The sequence below is a fragment of the Loxodonta africana genome, chromosome 20 (genome assembly GCF_030014295.1).
Source record: "Loxodonta africana isolate mLoxAfr1 chromosome 20, mLoxAfr1.hap2, whole genome shotgun sequence".
In the NCBI taxonomy this organism is placed as follows: Eukaryota; Metazoa; Chordata; class Mammalia; order Proboscidea; family Elephantidae; genus Loxodonta; species Loxodonta africana.
In genome coordinates this window covers 56,126,664-56,145,778 of record NC_087361.1, presented here as the reverse complement: position 1 = coordinate 56,145,778, position 19,115 = coordinate 56,126,664, and the positions used below count along the sequence as shown (strand labels likewise).

Genomic DNA, 19,115 nt, shown 5'->3' with positions numbered 1-19,115 from the left:
TTAATCTTCAACTAATCTACTTAACGAGCTAAACAATAATCGAGGACTTGGATTTTGCCTTTCTTCTTCCTAAATGTGTTTAAGCTGCAAATCACGGGATGACAAACCATGAAAAAGTCTTGAAAAGAATGAGAGAGAGAGTGAGGGGCCAGAATAACAGATGAAACAGAAAATCGGTTTAGAGACTGAGAATTAATTGTAACCAAATGAATAAATTCCTTACCGGGCTAAATTTGGTCTATAAGATTAAATAAATCAGGTTTTTAAACTTGAAGAAGGTGTTATCACTCAAGGATGTCTCTAGCCCTTTGAACACAAGGAAGTCCTTTTACATAACGCTTCTCCTGAAGCCAATGAAACAATCAACTTCCACCGAACTAAGCAGCCGTGTGGTCAGACAGCGGAAGTTCTCTGGCCATCAGCTTAAGCCTTCAAATGCTTTCAAATGCGTGGGAGGTTGTGCCTCTGTGTCCTCGGGGATTTTAAAAGTACTAGAGAAGAAATTATTGAGATAGCGTATGTTTTGTTACATATATCTTCACCACACGCACAAAAAAGTTCAAGAGAAAAAACTCCTTCCAATAAGTTTGATTACAATGGTGCAAGCTGAAAGCCTGGCGATTCGAATCCACTTAGAGGTGCCTTGGAAGAAGGGCTTGGTGATCTACTTTGGAAAAACCGGCCATTGAAAACCCTACAGAGCACAGTTGTACTCTGACAAACACAGGGTCACCATGAGTCGGAGCTGACGCAACAATAACTGGTTAAGAGGCAGTAACTACTGGCTGGCCCTAGGGTTCTGTGATGACCACCCCCCCAACTCCCAGCATGGATGGTAACAGAAACATGGGCTTACTATTTGTACTGCACCCGGTAGGTCACCGGCCTCGTGTCATTGCTCAGGAACACCGGCTCCCAACTCAGAACCTGCTCCGCGTTGTACAGGCGAATCTTCGGGTTCTGAGGAGGGGGCAGCTGGGAAAGAGGGTCTTGAGAGGGGCAGAGAATCAGAGAAGGGAAGAGGGGAGAGAAAGGGAGGTAAAAAGAAGAAAAATCAAATACAGAAATATTTAAACGCACACTACCAAAGTCATCCATAACAATTCAATTTTTGTCAAGATGAAGAAGAGTAATACCTGTTCTCCCTGGGCATGACCCTTACCCCACCCTTGACTACAAAGATGGCGCTACTGACACAGCCAGTAGAAAAGATGTGCTCTGAGCTGCCTTTCTGCTTGCAGGTCCCAGTCCTTAATGTACAGGCCCCAGGCGCTGCTGTACCATTAGTAAGCGCATGTGACTGGGCACGTTTCTTAACCTGTCTGCACCTCGGTTTCCCCTTCAGGAACAAGGGATACACCACATAGGCCTGGGCCAAAGATTAAGTTGGCAAGCACGTAATACGCGTTAACCCACACGTGGTACTAAGGAAGTGTTTGGTAGACCTCGACAAAACACTGTGTTGCACACATAGGTTGTCTTAACAGCTGTCTCTGGATTCCCAGTAGCCACAAGTCTGCTAGGATGAGGATTCTGCCCAGTGGCATCACCTGCTCCACGGGTGTTCCGTCCATCGAGTCTGACCAAGCCACACACAAGGCACTCACGAAGTGTTGGCAACTGAAAGCAGCTCAATTGCTTACAGACAACAGGGAGTGCAAACCCCCACCCCAAAAACTGTCTGGGCAGCGATGGAGACTCTCGCACTGGAGCCCCCTCTTGCACTGCAGGTGAGGGGCCCGGAAGTCCCACCGCAGCCAGTTTTATACTCCAGAGGCTCTGTGTCTCGCTGCATGGACCCCAGGTAGATCTCCCTGCCTGACTACCTGAGAGGGGTGATTAGCTATCTGGGTGCCGGTGGGGTTTCATCACTTTAGCCCTGCTGCTCATATGGAGGGGGGATGGTTTGTTCCAGAGCCTGAAGATACTGGGTCACATGGGTCCTCTGAGCTTCATCAGAAGTGTTTCTCAAGGACTCCCAGCATTGCAATCACTGAGGTACATGTTAAAATGCAGATTCCCAGGCCCCCTCCAGCCAGGCAGAGATGCATGTTCAGCCACCTCCAAGCTGATTCTTATGCACATTAAGTTTGAGAGCCTGAAATAGCTGAGTAACACTCCCTGTGGAATGCAGAAGAAAGATGTGGCAGTCTGCTTCCATAAAGATCACAGCCTTGGAAAGCCTGCAGGCAGTTCTGCTGTCCTACTGGGTCACTGTGAGTTGGAATTGTCTCGACGGAAGTGGGTTTTGGTTTTGGTGGAACCACCACCAATATCAGAGTCCCCTACCTTTGGGTGACCTGGAGGAAATGGCCTCAAGCCCCCCACACAGGCAGGTGTTCAGGACTGGGCTACGTGCTGAGGGCACGGGGCCTTTTCTCTGTAAGACACTACAGCAAAGATACTTCCTCCAAGATCGAAAGATTAATGAGAAACCCCCAGTGGGTGGAAAAAAAAAGTCTGAAAAACATGCTGTTCCAGACTTCAAAGCAGGCAGGGGCGGACAATCCAATAAAAAGGTAAGCTCGGGTTGAACAATTTCACATCAGATTAGGAAGTAAATACCGTGTGGTGAAAAACACGTGAAATTGTTCACTACAGATTAGGAAGGAGCACAGGTCAGCCTGCGCTTACCTTGCTCACTGGGTCATCTGCCCTGTCAGAGACTATAAATTTGAAAAGAGGCCTTGATTCCACAGGAAGGGGCTGTGGGCCTGGGAGAGAGATAGATGCCAGCCATATCCAGAAGCAGACTCTTTGATGTGGTAAAAAAGTGAAATTGTTCACTAGGGATCATCTGGTGAGCAATGTGAGCACTGTGCTTTACTACTGGATAATCTGCCCCGCTATTAAGCAGGAAATTCAAACCACACATTTTCAGTAAGTGCATCCCAGCCTGAAGAATGGGCCCAGAGGGGCCTGCAGCTGGGCACACGGCCCTTCTGCAAGATATCTAACCCGGAGTTTGGGGACCTGTTTACCCACAGAATGCCTATTGCCTCTACATCTGGGAGCTCTGGCTGACCTCCATTTGGGATCTTTATTCAAATAGCTAACCACACCTCTCCTGATTCACACCAGGCTTTTCTGGAAGCCTGGGCCACAGCAGGCAGACAAATGAGTAAAGCAGCTGATCCCAAAACTGAGCGACGGCAGTGCTGTGCCTCGGGGGAAGGGGCAGGGCACCCTGTCAAAGAGTCTCAGAGGGCTCTGATGCCTGTAGTTCCCTATTGCTGCTGTAAAAAATTATTGAGAACTTAAATAAAAAAAGTTGCCGTTGAGTCAACTCTGACTCATGGTGACCCCATGTATGCCAGAGTACAACTGTGTTCCATAGGATTTTCTGTGGCCGATATTTTTGGAAGTAGCTCACCAGGCCTTTCTTCCAAGGTACCTCTATGTGAACTCAAACAGCCAACCATTTGGTTAGCAGCTGAGCACGTTAACCATTTGTAGTAGGTGGCTTAAAACAGTGCAAAGAATTCCCCTCCAAGAACCTTTAGAAAGGAACACAGTCCTGCCGACACCTTGATTTTAGCCCACTGAGACCCATATCAGATTTGCGAGCTACAGAACTACAAGATAAGAAACTCTTGTTGTTTTAAGTCACTAACTTTGTGGTAATTTTGCTGCAGTAGCAATAGGAAACTAATATAATCCCTATAGATGGACACTCAAGTCCTACAAGGTAAAAGCTCACAGTCCTTAATAGGAGCCTCACTCCACCTCCTTTTCCTTGGTCTTTGAGGCAACGATTCGTAAACTACATCTCACAACCACAGCTCCTTCTGTGCCACCTTCTTGCCCCAACCCACCACTCCTGAGCCACCTTGGATCCAGGTGTTTGGGACTTTATATATTTTAAGAATAGGATATCCTAGGTCTAACAGCATAATCGGGTTAACACGTATCACGTACAGATAATAAAATACAATGAACACTACAATTCATCATTTAATCTTTGAAAACTAAAGACTCTTCAAGACTTTTCCATGAGTAGGGGCACTATGATGAACATCAATTATCCCACCTCTGACACCCTGGAGGTGGGGAGAACTAAAAATACGTTCTCTAATATCTCAATCATGACTAGGAAGGTGCTCTCTTCAGTAAATACGACATCAGCGCATTTACCTAAATCGTTTGTCTCTTCCTATTAAAGCATGGTTTGTTCCCTTGGGAGTAAAATGAGGGTATTGCCCACTTCAAAATAATGAGAAAATTAAGAACGATAATGTATATAAAGCGCTTATCACCTTATCTGACCGAGAATAGGTGCCCCCAAAAAGTATCTATTATTATCATTTATAGAGTTTGCCAAAAATATTCTAGCTACTTGATAGTTTCAACTGTTGAGATTACAGACAAATGGGTTTACCCAATGTACATTCATTTGCAATGATTTTTATGTTGCTTGTGAGTTAGTGTTTTTCTCAGTGGCCTCTAAGCACATTAAAATCTTTCAATGTTCAAGTCAGCAATTAATGGTTCTATGGCGCACATAGCTATTCAATCCACTGAAAAATTAAGCAGCTAAAATGATTACAAATAGAAGCCTTATAAACCATTCGCTAGACTGACTAAAGAAATACAGGAAAGGAAACAAATAACCCGAATAAGAAACGAGAAGGGCCACATCACAACAGACCCAACTGAAATTAAAAGAATCATATCCGATTATTACGAAAAATTATACTCTAACAAATTTGCAAACCTAGAAGAAATGGATGAATTCCTGGAAAAACACTACCTACCTAAACTAACACATTCAGAAGTAGAACAACTAAATAGACCCATAACAAAAAAAGAGATTGAAACGGTAATCAAAAAACTCCCCCCCCCAAAAAAAGCCCTGGCCCGGATGGCTTCACTGCAGAGTTCTACCAAACTTTCAGAGAAGAGTTAACACCACTACTACTAAAGGTATTTCAAAGCATAGAAAATGACGAAATACTACCCAACTCATTCTATGAAGCCACCATCTCCCTGATACCAAAACCAGGTAAAGACATCACAAAAAAAGAAAATTACAGACCTATATCCCTCATGAACATAGATGCAAAAATCCTCAACAAAATTCTAGCCAATAGAATTCAACAACATATCAAAAAAATAATTCACCACGATCAAGTGGGATTTATACCAGGTATGCAAGGCTGGTTTAATATCAGAAAAACCATTAATGTAATCCACCACATAAATAAAACAAAAGACAAAAACCACATGATCTTATCAATTGATGCAGAAAAGGCATTTGACAAAGTCCTACACCCTTTTATGATAAAAACTCTCACCAAAATAGGAATTGAAGGAAAATTCCTCAACATAATAAAGGGTATCTATGCAAAGCCAACAGCCAACATCATTCTAAATGGAGAGAACCTGAAAGCATTTCCCTTGAGAACGGGAACCAGACAAGGATGCCCTTTATCACCGCTCTTATTCAACATTGTGCTAGAAGTCCTAGCCAGGGCAATTAGGCTAGACAAAGAAATAAAGGGCATCCAGATTGGCAAGGAGGAAGTAAAATTATCTCTATTTGCAGATGACATGATCTTATACACAGAAAACCCTAAGGAATCCTCCAGAAAACTACTGAAACTAATAGAAGAGTTTGGCAGAGTCTCAGGTTATAAGATAAACATACAAAAATCACCTGGATTCCTCTACATTAACAAAAAGAACATCGAAGAGGAAATAACCAAATCAATACCATTCACAGTAGCCCCCAAGAAGATAAAATACTTAGGAATAAATCTTACCAAGGATGTAAAAGACCTATACAAAGAAAACTACAAAGCTCTACTACAAGAAATTCAAAAGGACCTACTTAAGTGGAAAAACATACCTTGCTCGTGGATAGGAAGACTTAACATAGTAAAAATGTCTATTCTACCAAAAGCCATCTATACATACAATGCACTTCCGATCCAAATTCAATGTCATTTTTTAAGGTGATAGAGAAACAAATCACCAACTTCATATGGAAGGGAAAGAAGCCTCGGATAAGCAAAGCATTACTGAAAAAGAAGAAGAAAGTGGGAGGCCTCACGCTACCTGATTTCAGAACCTATTATACAGCCACAGTAGTCAAAACAGCCTGGTACTGGTATAACAACAGGCACATAGACCAGTGGAACAGAATTGAGAACCCAGATATAAATCCAACCACATATGAGCACCTGATATTTGACAAAGGCCCAGTGTCAGTTAATTGGGGAAAAGATAGTCTTTTTAACAAATGGTGCTGGCATAATTGGATATCCATTTGCAAAAAAATGAAACAGGACCCATACCTCACACCATGCACAAAAACTAACTCCAAGTGGATCAAAGACCTAAACATAAAGACTAAAACGATAAAGATCATGGAAGAAAAAATAGGGACAACCCTAGGAGCCCTAATGCAAGGCATAAACAGAATACAAAACATTACCAAAAATGACGAAGAGAAACCAGATAACTGGGAGCTCCTAAAAATCGAACACCTATGCTCATCTAAAGACGTCACCAAAAGAGTAAAAAGACCACCTACAGACTGGGAAAGAATTTTCAGCTATGACATCTCAGACCAGCGCCTGATCTCTAAAATCTACATGATTCTGTCAAAACTCAACCACAAAAAGACAAACAACCCAATCAAGAAGTGGGCAAAGGAAATGAACACACACTTCACTAAAGAAAATATTCCGGCAGCTAACAGATACATGAGAAAATGTTCTCGATCATTAGCCATTAGAGAAATGCAAATTAAACCTACAATGAGATTCCATCTTACTCCAACAAGGCTGGCATTAATCCAAAAAACACAAAATAATAAATGTTAGAGAGGCTGTGGAGAGATTGGAACTCTTATACACTGCTGGTGGGAATGTAAAATGGTACAACCACTTTGGAAATCTATCTGGCGTTATCTTAAACAGTTAGAAATAGAACTACCATACAACCCAGAAATCCCACTCCTCAGAATATACCCTAGATAAACAAGAGCCTTCACACAAACAGATATATGCACACCCATGTTTATTGCAGCTCTGTTTACAACAGCAAAAAGCTGGAAGCAACCAAGGTGTCCATCAACGGATGAATGGGTAAATAAATTGTGGTATATTCACACAATGGAATACTACACATCTATAAAGAACAGTGACGAATCTGTGAAACATTTCATAACATGGAGGAACCTGGAAGGCATTATGCTGAGCGAAATCAGTCAGAGACAAAAGGACAAATATTGTATAAGACCACTATTATAAGATCTTGAGAAATAGTATAAACTGAGAAGAACACATACTTTTGTGGTTACGAGGGGGGGAGGGAGGGAGAGCGTTTTTTTACTGATTAATTAGTAGATAAGAACTGCTTTAGGTGAAGGGAAGGACAACACTCAATACATGGAAGGTCAGCTCAACTGGACTGGACCAAAAGCAAAGAAGTTTCCGGGATAAAATGAATGCTTCAAAGGTCAGCGGAGCAAGGGCGGGGGTTTGGGAACCATGCTCTAAGGGAACTTCTAAGTCAATTGGCAAAATAATTCTGTTATTAAAACATTCTGCACCCCACTTTGAAATGTGGCGTCTGGGGTCTTAAATGCTAACAAGCGGCCATCTAAGATGCATCAATTGGTCTCAACCCACCTGGATTACAGGAGAAGAAGAACACCAAGGTCACACGACAACTAAGAGCCCAAGAGACAGAAAGGGCCACATGAACCAGAGACCTACATTATCCTGAGACCAGAAGAACTAGTTGGTGCCCGGCCACAATCGATGACTGCCCTGACAGGGAGCACAATAGAGAACCCCTGAGGGAGCAGGAGATCAGTGGGATGCAGACCCCAAATTCTCATAAAAATACCATACTTAATGGTCTGACTGTGACTAGAGGAATCCCGGCGGGCATGGTCCCCAAACCTTCTGTTGGCACAGGACGGGAACCATTCCCGAAGACAACTCATCAGACATGAAAGGGACTGGACAGTGGGTAGGAGAGAGATGCTGAAGAAGAGTGAGCTAATTATATCAGGTGGACACTTGAGACTGTGTTGGCATCTCCTGTGTGGAGGGGGGATGGGAGGATAGAGAGGGTTAGAAACTGGCAAAATTGTCACAAAAGGAGAGACTGGAAGGGCTGACTCATTAGGGGGAGAGCAAGTGAGAATAAGGAGTAAGATGTATATAAACTTACATGTGACAGACTGACTTGATTTGTAAATGTTCACTTGAAGCTCAATAAAAGTTAAAAAAAAAAAAAGAACACTCATATAATTAAGTTACTAATGAATCAGTAATACTTCCTGTACTTTAGTGCTGCTGATTAACATTTTCTAGCCAAAGTAATGGCTACCACTCAAAAGCATTGCCGCAAACTGTGTTGGGTTCCAAAGTTTTACGTGTGTTATCCTTACAACATCTCTAGGGGTAGGTATTATAAGTTCCTCCTTTTAAAATTTTGTTTCCAATACTCTAATCTTTTCTCTAGCCATTAAAGCAATTTCATCATCATTGAAGGACACTTACAAATTATGGAAAAGTGTGGAAAAACTTCCACCAGTTGTTTACTGTGAAGGAGCCCTGGTGGCCCAGTAGTTAAGCGCTTGGCTGCTAACCGAAAGGTCTGTGGTTGGAACCCACTAGTCGCTCTGTGGGAGAAAGATGTGGCAGTCTGCTTCCGTAACGATTACAGCCTTGGAAACTCTATGGGGCAGTTCTCTGTCCTATAGGGTCACTGTGAGACAGAACTGACTCAACGGCAATGGGTTTGGTTTTTGTTTACTAAATAATCCGTTAATATTTCTAGTCTGTGTTTTGACTAAAAAAACAATTTCTCTAGAATATGACCCAGTTAGTTTTCTTTTAACTGTTTATTATGAAAATTTTCAAATAGTCACTAAGGTAGGGATTAGTATAGAGAGGTACTACATTCCAAACAATCTATAGTGAGGGACCAGTTTATTTCCAATACATCACAAAGACCAAAACTTTTATACAATACAACAAAAGTTAATCACTTAAAAAAAAAAAAAAAAGGGTAATGCTCTTGGGTATTGCCGCAATGTCAAATCGCAAAGTTTTAAAACATTTTTCTCGATTTCTGGATTTATCACAGATGAGTAAGAATTCACGTACCACTCTTGGAGTAGCTGGCATAAAGTACCAGCACTTGCCCATCACCCAGCTTGGGCAATTACCAACATTTTGTCTGTCACTGGAGAAGGCTCAGAGGAAGGAGACAAAGGTTGCTCAAGACTTGAAGCTGGGAGGGGCAGAGTCTAGATTCCAGCACATCTGTCTGACTCCTACAGAAAAACAATCAGTGAACTAGGAGCAGAGATCCCCATATACAAGGATCCCCATATCATGGAGAAACCCTGGTGACCACGTGATTAAGCGCTACCACTGCTAACCAAAAGGTCCGCAGTTCGAATCCACCAGGTGCTCCTTGGAAACTCTATGGGGCAGCTCCACTCTGTCCTATAGAGTTGCTATGAGTTGGAACTGACTTGATGGCAACGAGTTTTTGGTTTATAACATGGAGCTTTTTGTATTAACTCCTGGAAACCTAAAGGCCTTTGCAATGGGTGCTGTCAGAAGAAACAAACAGCAGACAACATGTTAAGACTTCAACTAGGAGGAACCTTCTAAATCTTAAAGACTATTTAAGTGTTATCCAACTTATGGTATCAGTGTCTCTATGGGAAAGAACAAAGCAAAAGACAAACACGTACACATATGCAGAATGTTCTACCCTGATTTTTTTTTTTTTTTCCTTTTGCTTTTTATGTTTGGCTCATGAGGTATGATCAGTTAGTGTCAGAGGTGGGAACTAAGGTGCAGTCCAGGTAAACAATGGGTTCAGAGCTGAGATTAAAAGCCTGGTTCAGCTGTCACCCTCGACACAACTGGGGCGATCCAGACGTTTCTGGGTGCTGCCCTCAATGCCCTTCTACTACCATCTGATCTCAGAAAACTTACTCTCCAGACTTCACATCCAAACCAAACACGCCGCAGCCACAGTAAGAAGTGACTACGTGCCCCACGGCTCACCCTCCAACGGCACAAGCAAACGGGCTCTCAGGCCACTGGGGAGGGCGCGCTAAGCAAGGGCAAAGCTCAGTCCAGCCCGGGTGAGAAATCTGTGCCCCTCCTCGAACCCTGGCGTCAATTTTTCCCTTCTTCACTTCCAGACTTTGGGATGCTCTGGCCGCACTCGTTACAAGGCGGGGGCGGCCGTGCGGAAAGGCACGGCGGGGCGTGGGGCGTCGTGAAGGGACAGTGTGGGCGCCCCCTTCTTGGGTGGGAGGTCCTGGGGCAGGACGCGGGGGTGGTGAGGGGCGACGTCTGTCCCTGCCCGCCAGCTCCTCGCCCAGAGAAGGCTGCCCGGAATTCCCCGCCGCCCGCCCCTCCCGCTCTAGGCACCCCCTCAGTCTCTCCCCGCTCCAGGCACCGCCCGCACCCGCCCCCCCTCCGTGGGCCTGGGGGCGCCCCCAGCTTACCTGGGGGGGATGCCGCGCGGCCGCCGAGCAGCGACAGCAGCTGCAGGAGCAGCGGCAACCGCATGGCCCCGGGACGCTTCGCGCGGCGGCGGCGGCTCACGGCGCGGCCCGGGCCCCGCGCGGGGTTCGCGGAGCCGCTCCAGTTGCCGCCTCGGCCACCATGGCGGGCGCAGGCGCCGGCGCAGGCGCAGGGGCTGCCTTGCGGGCCGCCTCTTCCCGGGCGCCGGCGGCGCTGGCAGCGAGTCCGGGCGGAGGAGCCCCCTGGGCGGCCGAAGAGCCCCGCTGGGCGCCCGCACGCGATGAGGCCCCGCCCGGTGCCGCGGACCCGCCTCCGCCGCGCACCCGCCCCCGCCCCCCGCCCCCCGCGGGACTTTCCCCGGCGGGGCTGTGCCTAGAGGGCTGGAGCCGCGGCCGCGGCCGGAGAGTCCAGGTCCGGGCCTACCAGCCTGGCCCCCGCTGCCGGGCGCCGACCGCCCGCCCCCCGCCAGGCCGGCACCCCTCCCCGGCCGGCCCCCTCCAAGGCCTGGCCCAGAGGAGGGGCTGACGCGGGCCCGGGGAGGTGGCAGGGGACGGAGAACCCTCTAGATGCCCGCCTCCGGGGGCTTGCGATCCTTTTGGAAAGACCCCGCGAAATCCAAGGCCGGGTGGGCCTCGCGCTCTGACTGGAGGCTCCTACAGCCCACATCGCCTCTCTGGCTGCTCTCTGATGCCCCAGATTACGCACTCCTAGATTCCTCCTTTTAGTTTAAATTGTGCTTTCTTCATAGCCTGTAAAAGCACATATTAAGCCTTTAACCCTTTTGTCAGAACAAGTTTTAACAGTATAGCAGTTAGAACGGCCTTGAGAAGGAAGGAGTGAGGCAGGCTGGACGGATAATGGGCACGGAGGTATGCGGAAGGAAAGAGTGGAACTTCCCGCATTTCATAATGGTCTGTGGGTTTGGCCCTGGTACCGACTCTTAGCTGTATGAGGAAGTAGGAGCTGGGGCAGGGAGAGGCCCAAGCTCTGAATCTGTGCTGCTTCCAGTTTGATGCCTGTTAGGAGATGAATTTTGGTCTTTTCTGTGCTTCTAAGATGAGCTGTGAACCCTGCTCAGCACGAAGGGATAAGGGCAAAGAGGGGGTGGGTGAGGGATCCGAAGAATTAAAGAGCAGGGCTATGGGGGTCATACAGGCCCGGATTGGAGCCTGGTGGGCTAGTTGGCAAGATAGTGTCAGAACCTTGTGCTTTACTTTTGGACTTTTGCGTATTTAAAGATGTCCTTTTGTAGAATTCTTTTGACATGGGACACTGTTGTAATGTATATGTGATGAAATATCTAGCAGTTATTTGAATTGTAGGCATCCCCGGGCGGTGCACAGAAGCCGTGGTGGTGCTGTGGTTAAGAGCTATGGCTACTAACCGGAAGGTCGGCAGTTGAATCCACCAACTGCTTCTTGGAAATCCCTATGGGGCAGTTCTGCACTGTCCTATAGGGTCACTATAAATTGGAATTGACTCGATGGCAATGGGTTTGGTTTTCTGGGTGGTGCAAATGATTAACATGCTTGGCTGCTAACTGAAAGGCTGGAAGCTTGATTCCACCCAGAGGCCCTCAGAAGAAAGACCTGGCAATTTACTCTTGAAAAACCAGCCATTGAAAACCCTTTTGAGCAAAGTCTACTCTGACACACGTGGGGTCCCCATGAGTGAGAATCGACTTGACAGCCACGGGTTGGTACTGGATTTGAATTATGCTTTCAGTGAATTTTTCAAGACATAGAGGTGTATTTATATGTTAAGTGAAAAAAAAAGGCTATAAGTCTGAATCCCTGTAAAAATGATACATTGAAAATGATTGGAGGAAATATATCAAAATACTAACATAAGATATATCTAGGATGTGGGATTATGAATGGTTACAGTTTACTTTTTTATGCTTTTCTCTTTTTTCTGCCAATGATCATATTTTGCTTTTATAATCAGGGAGAAAAAAAATCACGTTAGAGAAAAGGATTAGCATACATCCCTCTGCCTTAGCTGAGGCCAGGGAGGGCTTGTGCTCCCCTTGACGTGGTGTTTCAGGGACACTGACAGTGAAGTCTGTGATCATGGTCCTGGGAAGGAATCTCAGCAAGAAGGCTTCAAGTGGATGGCGGAACCCAGGGGTTCTAGTTTCTCCCCAGCTAGACAACGTCTTTCCAGAACTCTTCTCTGCTAAAACACAGGGTTACATTTTCCTTATGGGGCCATTGGTGGTTCAGTGGTAGAATTCTCACCTTTCGTGTGGGAGACCCAGGTTTGGTTCCCAGCCAATGAACCTTATACACAGACACCACCCATCTGTCAGTGGAAGCTTAGGTGTTGCTGTGATGCTGAACATGTTTCTGCATAGCTTCCAGACTAAGAGGGACTAGGAAGAAAGACCTGGTGATCTACTTCTGAAAATCAGTCGGTGAAAACCCTATAGATCACCGCAGTCCAATCCACAGCCCATCAAAGGGATGATGCAGGGCCCAGTATCACTTCATTCCCTTGAGCATGGGATCACCATGATTCAGAGGCTGACTCCATGGCAGCTGGCAGCAACCACACGTTTTCCTTTACAGAAGCCATTGACAGAGCACCAAGGGGAGCATCCCCAGTTTGCCACTTTGATGAGCTGTCACTGCAAAGGCACAATATCCCAAATCAAGTAACTGTCTTCCAACTCCAAAGCAGCGATTCACGGAGAGGCCGATTCTCAGTGGTTGGCATTTCCATTTTCCTGTTCATCCTGGCTAGCTGACTTAAAGCCATCAGTGGCTGACTCTTACTTCTGCTGAGACCCCTGATCTCTTTGGGAGATCAGTGCTATTGATGTTGATATTGTGAAAGGGGTCTACCATCTACTGTTCTTTCTGTTTCCATTTATACTGCCACAGGTCATCATGTAGTACCTCCCATTATTGAATATAACTTCAAGTGCATATGACTTTCCAAAGGCGCTCTCTCTCTATATATATATATATGAAACCAAAAAAACCAAACCCATTGCTGTCAAGTCAATTCCGGCTCATAGCGACCCTGTAGAGTAGAGTAGAACTGCGCCATAGGGTTTCCACGGAGTGGCTGGTGGATTTGAGCTGCGACCTTTCAGTTAGCTGCTGAGCTCTTTACCGCTGTGCCACAAGGGCTCCATATAGATATAGAAATAGCTATAGATACGTATATAAATGTATGTGTGTGTATGTATACATATGTATATACATGGAGTAAACGGTTAAGCGCTTGACTACTAGCCAAAGGGTTGGAGGTTTGAACCCACCCAGAGGGAGCATTGGAATACAGGCCTGGCGATCTGTTTCCAAAAGGTCACAATTCTGAAAACCCTATGGAGCAATTCTACTCTGCAGCATGGGGCTGCCAGGAGTCAGAATCAACTTGATGGCAACTACCACCAACAATAATACATATATCTTGGTAGAAGTTCTTCCAAATTTACATTATCAATAACAAATTGTGAAGTTAAAAGAAACTTTTCTAAACTATCAATAATAAATTTTGAAAGTCATGCTAAAAACAAAATTAACTTTCTATTCTTTCTATAGAGAATGTTACGGAAGATTGTCTTGCATATAGGCAAAGTTTACATAGTCAAAAACCATAGGTAAAAGATATTATAGAGATCTGTCAGGCAACCAAAAAAAAGCCAAAGCCATTGCTGCCAAACTGACTGTGACTCATAACAACCCTATAGGACAGAGTAGAACTGCTCCATAGGGTTTCCAAGGAGCATCAGGTGGATTCCAACTGCTGACCTTATGGTTAGCAACTGAACTCTTAACCGCTGTGCCACCAGGGCTCTAGTTAATACAAATACCATGTTATTCTCCTAGCCAGTCCTGTCTATCTTCAAAGCCCCTTGCATTTCACTCCAAACTTCTAACCCTGCCGTTTCTGTTCCCCTGTAATCAGACCTGGCTCTGTCTGCTCAATTGTACCTACTTTCCACGGCTACCCAACAAGGCCATTGCATCAGTGAGTCTTTGAAAATGTGCTTTGGCAAGGTCACCTGAGTCCCCACCTCTCTGCATCCAGCAACTCGGCTTGCCTCATCTGGATTCCCACCTCCTGTCTCCCCTCTTTTATCTCTCACAACTCCCTCCCCCCAGTCTAAATTCTAACTGAGCTTCCACTTCCTGAGAACTTTGTCGGTTTCCGTGGTTACTATCTACAGGTCAGCACCATCTCATGTCCTCTTGTTCTCCACCAAGATGGAAGCCTTCAAAGGCAGGGCTGCTGACATCTCATGTGTGTAGGTGTGTGAGTGTCCCCTCAATGTCCAAACACAGTAACAACAGTTCTGGCCCCAAAGTGAGACCTTGACCATTTTATTAAGTGAGGCCTCAGTTCATTACTTGATGTCCTCTGTTCCAAGAAATCTAGGAATAAGGTCAGAGGGATTGATAGATAAACAAAGGTCATATTCACCTCAGGCCTCTGGAGATGGAGTCCTGTCTTCCCACTGTGCCCTTTCCGGGCCATGGCCCTCTGTGCTTCTGCCTCCAGGGGCTGTATTCCCACTTCCCCAGTGGGGCCGCCGTGAAACTGCATTCCCAAAATACATAGCCTCTTCTCCTCTACCCCTACTATCAGAGACCCTTACAAGAGTTGCTATTACAAAATGACATTTGGTATTTCATTCCTCCCTAAAACCACCACCACCATGACCAGTTCCTGTTCAATAGATTCCAACTTGGTGCAAACGTGGTGTACTTGACCACTAACCAAAAGGTTGGTGGTCTGAACCCACCCAGAGGTGCCTTGGAAGAAAGGCTTGGTGATCTGCTTCTGAAAGGTCACAGCCATGAAAACCCTATGGAGTTCAGCTCTACTCTGACATGCCTGGGGTTCCCCCCTTAAAACGGAACGAATAAGCTCTTGAAATTTGAATGAGCTTGGTTTTCTTTTTGGTTAGAGAATAGGCAGAGGAGGAAATTTAACATGTTCTTTCATGCCTTTCAAAAGACAAGAGACTCCCGCATTCTAGGTAGCAGCAAAAGCTTTAAAGTCCCCGACCTTGGGAAATATGAAAAGCCCCAATAACCCAAGGGACAGAGTCCAGGACTTCTGGCAGCTGCCAGTGGGGAACTGGGGTAGGAGGCGAGATTTCTTCACAGCTTCTCAGGACAGGATTTGTGTTATGAAGCCTCTCGAGTTCTGTAATTCAGAGAAACTCAAACGGATTCTTGCATTCTGGAAAGATTAAGATCATACTATCATTCTATTGTGTTGAAACTTGCTCTCTGGGGTCCTGTAAGATTCCAGGAAAAACCTGGTGAGTTGGACATGAGTAGGGCTAGTTCTTTATCAGATGGGCAGTCTAGGTGGTGGCTGTGGTAAATCGGCGAAGGGTAGCCAGGAGGTGGCAGACTGATAAGGCACTCTAAGCACCCTTGGTAAACCAGGAGTTAGTCCCATACCCTTCCTTAAGAGTGACGATGTTGGTTGCCCTTGAGTTGGCTCCGACTCATGGCGACCTTCTGTATAAACAGAACGAAGCTTTGCCTGGTCCCGAACCATCTTCATGATTGTTACTATATTTGAGTTCATTGTTTCAGCTGTTGCGTCAATCCATCTCATTGAGGGTTTCCCTCATTTTCCTTGGTCCTCTGCTTTACCAGCAACAGTTGTTAGCTGCTTTTGAGTCCGCCTCCGACTCTCAAGTGTTGAGATCCATAGCGTTTTCACTGGCTGATTTTTAAGAAGTAGATTATCAGGCCTTTTTTCCTAGTCTGTCTTAGTCTCGAAGCTCTGCTGAAACCTGTTCAGATCATAGCAACACACAGGTCTCCACTGATAGATGGGCCGTGGCTGAGCATGAGGTGCATCGAATCGACCAGGAATCAAACCTGGGTCTCCTACGTGGGAGGCAAGTGTTGTGGATTGTAAACCTCACCGCTATGCCTGTGGTTATAGTTCCATCTGGGAATGAGTTGTCTTTGCTATGTTAATGAGACAGGATTAGTGTAGCGTGTGTCTTGAGTCAATCTCTTTTGAGATATAAAAGAGATTAAACAAGTTTGAGGGAAGCAGAGATGGGGGAAGAGAGATCACCCAGAAGCAGAAGCTCAAACAGACAAGGACCTTCCCCCCAGAGCTGAGAGAGAAAGCCTTCCTCCAGAGCCAGCACCTTGAATTCAGACTTCTAGCCTCCTGAACTGTAAGGAAATGCATTTCTGTTTGTTAAGGCCACTTACTTGTGGTATTTGTTACAGCAGCGCTAGGTAACTAAGGATTCCACCACTGAACCACCACTCCCCCCACCGAGAAGAGGGGAAAAAAAAAAAAAATGTTTATTGAGACGCTATCCAGTCCGCAAACATCGCTCCCTGGATCCTCGTAACAAACCTATTAGATAGCGGTTACAGCCATTTGTCTTGCTGTATCTGGGGAATTTTTAGCCTGAATGTACCCCCCTCCCAGAAAACTCAAAGCCCAGCCTCACTTGCAGCCAGGATGCAGCCAGGTTATTCAGCCAGCACAGCCTGAACCAATCACAGCTTCCATAGGACCTTTCTTCCACAATACGCCTTATCTGGGTCAAAATTCATAAACAGCTCACCTCCAAGAAACATCTGCAGTTCCTCTTACACCCCACTTTTTCAACAGTTTTTTCCTACGAATCCACAAAGGAAATCTGCCCACATAGTTAAAGGAAGTTTATGTCGTATATTCTAAAAGTTAGAAACACTCATTATTCCAACTCTGTTTTCCAATATATACCTGAATATCCTTTCAGATGTATTCTTTCTGTTGTCTATTGGGACTCCCCTTGTTTTCAAAATATGTATTTGAATTTTTTTCCCCACATAAGTATTTTAATTTGGTTACCGTTACTCTTCCTGTTTTAAACATGTGTACTTGAACCTCTTGTCAAATGTATACCCTAAATTTGTTTACCTGTGAGAACAAGTGCCTCCCTGCCTTGTGTGTGTGGTATGTGTGTGATGTGTGTGGTATATGTGTGTGGCCTGTGTGTGATGTACATGGTATGTCTATGGTATATGTGTGGTGTGTGATGTGTATGTGGATACATGTGGTATGTATATGGTGTGTGTGTATGTGTGTGATTTGTATGTGGTATGTGTGTGGTATGTATATAGTATGCATGGTGTATGTATGTGTGTGGTGTGTGTGATGTGTGTGTGTGGTGTGTGTGATGTGTGTGGTGCGTCTGGTATGTATGGGTGTGGTTTATGTGTGTGATATGTGTAGTGGTGTGTGTGGTTTGTGGGTGTATGTGGTGTGTGTGTGTTGGAGTGTAAAGCAGAGCCTATAGAACAGGGTGTTAGGAGCTGAGGTGAGGCAGTCACCTGGCTTCTGTCTGACGGGTGCTCCTCTCGTTTCATCCTGCGTGTAGATTGTCTAAGAAATGGGAAAAGTCACGTTTCAAAACCTTCTGTGCTTGTACTGCCCCACCAGAGTGGGTCACACTGCGTGAGCTAAGACCAAGCTCATGCAGTTTCCGTTCTCAGGACCACAGGGAAGTTGCCGTGTGCACTTCTGGTAGCAGAACTACATTGCCACACCGAGGGGGTGCATTTCCAGCCACAGGTAAAGAAACCATGTTTTAATCCATCCAAGAAGCAAATGAATGGATTTTTGAACTGTTGAGACCACTCAGGGAGCCTCCATCTCTCTGGGCAAGGATTCCCAGCCCCAAGGTAGGTGGTCCCAGGTCCTTCCTGTCAGTGAGCCCTGTGGAGCCCTGCCTGGCCCCTGTGTTCTTGGGGATGTATTAGTTTCCTGTTATTGCTATAACAAATTTTCATAGACTTAGTGGCTTTTGTTTTTTTAGTGACTTAAAAACAACACGCATTTATTATCTCACACTTTTGGAGGTCAGAAGCCCAAAATGGGTTGGCAGGGCTGTGTTGTTTCTGGAGGCTTGAGGGGAGAGTCCATTTCCTTGCCTTTTCCAGCTTCTAGAGGCCGCCTGAACTCCTTGGCTTGTGGCCCTGTCCTCTGTCTTTGAAGCCAGCAGTGTAGTACTTTCCAATCGCTTTCTGACCTCTGCTTCCATCTTTCTGTCTTCTTTCTCTGACTCTGATCCTCCTGCTCCCTATTATAAGGAACTTATAATTAGGTGAAGCAAACCATTAGTGCACTTGCCTACTAACGGAAAGGTTGGAAGTTTGAGTCCACCCAGATGTGCCTCGGAAGAAAGCTCTTATGATCTACTTTATAAAGATTAGGCATTGAAAACCCTATGGAGCATGGTTCTACTCTGACACACATGGGGTCGCCTTGAGTTGGAGTCGAGTTAACAGCAACTGACTTTTTGTGATTACATTGGGCCCACCTGGGTAATCTCCCCACCTCAAGATCCTTAGTTGAATCATACCTCTAAAGTCCAGTTTGCCCTATAACCTGAACTGTGTGCAGATTCTGCGGATCAGGACACAAACATCTGCACTAAATGACACCCAACAAGCAGGTGGGTGCTCTCAGCACCTCTGCCCTGGGCGCTTTGTGCCGCTGCAGTCTTGGACTGCTCCCTTCTCCCTGCCCAGCACACACCCCTCCGGACCCAGGCACCCCAGGCTGACCTCTACATCTGCAACCCTTTTCTTTCAACATCTGCAGGCCCATGGC

General features: G+C 45.8%; 1 protein-coding gene across 3 annotated transcripts in view; it reads right to left on the bottom strand.

The window, feature by feature from the left end:
* Window positions 1-10,748, bottom strand: part of IFNGR2 (interferon gamma receptor 2) — a 30,468-nt gene extending 19,720 nt beyond the window's left edge. For 2 of the 3 annotated variants that reach the window (XM_023548455.2, XM_023548456.2), the window contains exons 1-2: window positions 9,129-10,332; window positions 857-989 (exon numbers count right to left, since the gene is read on the bottom strand). Coding sequence is in view for 1 of the 3 variants with exons in the window: in XM_010590310.3 (XP_010588612.1) it covers window positions 857-989; window positions 10,496-10,559 (197 nt within the window). In the remaining 2 variants the exon portion in view is untranslated. Of the gene's footprint in view, window positions 1-856; window positions 990-9,128; window positions 10,333-10,495 lie in introns of those variants that run through there. The other variant, XM_010590310.3, reaches the window with a different exon arrangement.
* Window positions 10,749-19,115: the final 8,367 nt, after the last annotated feature.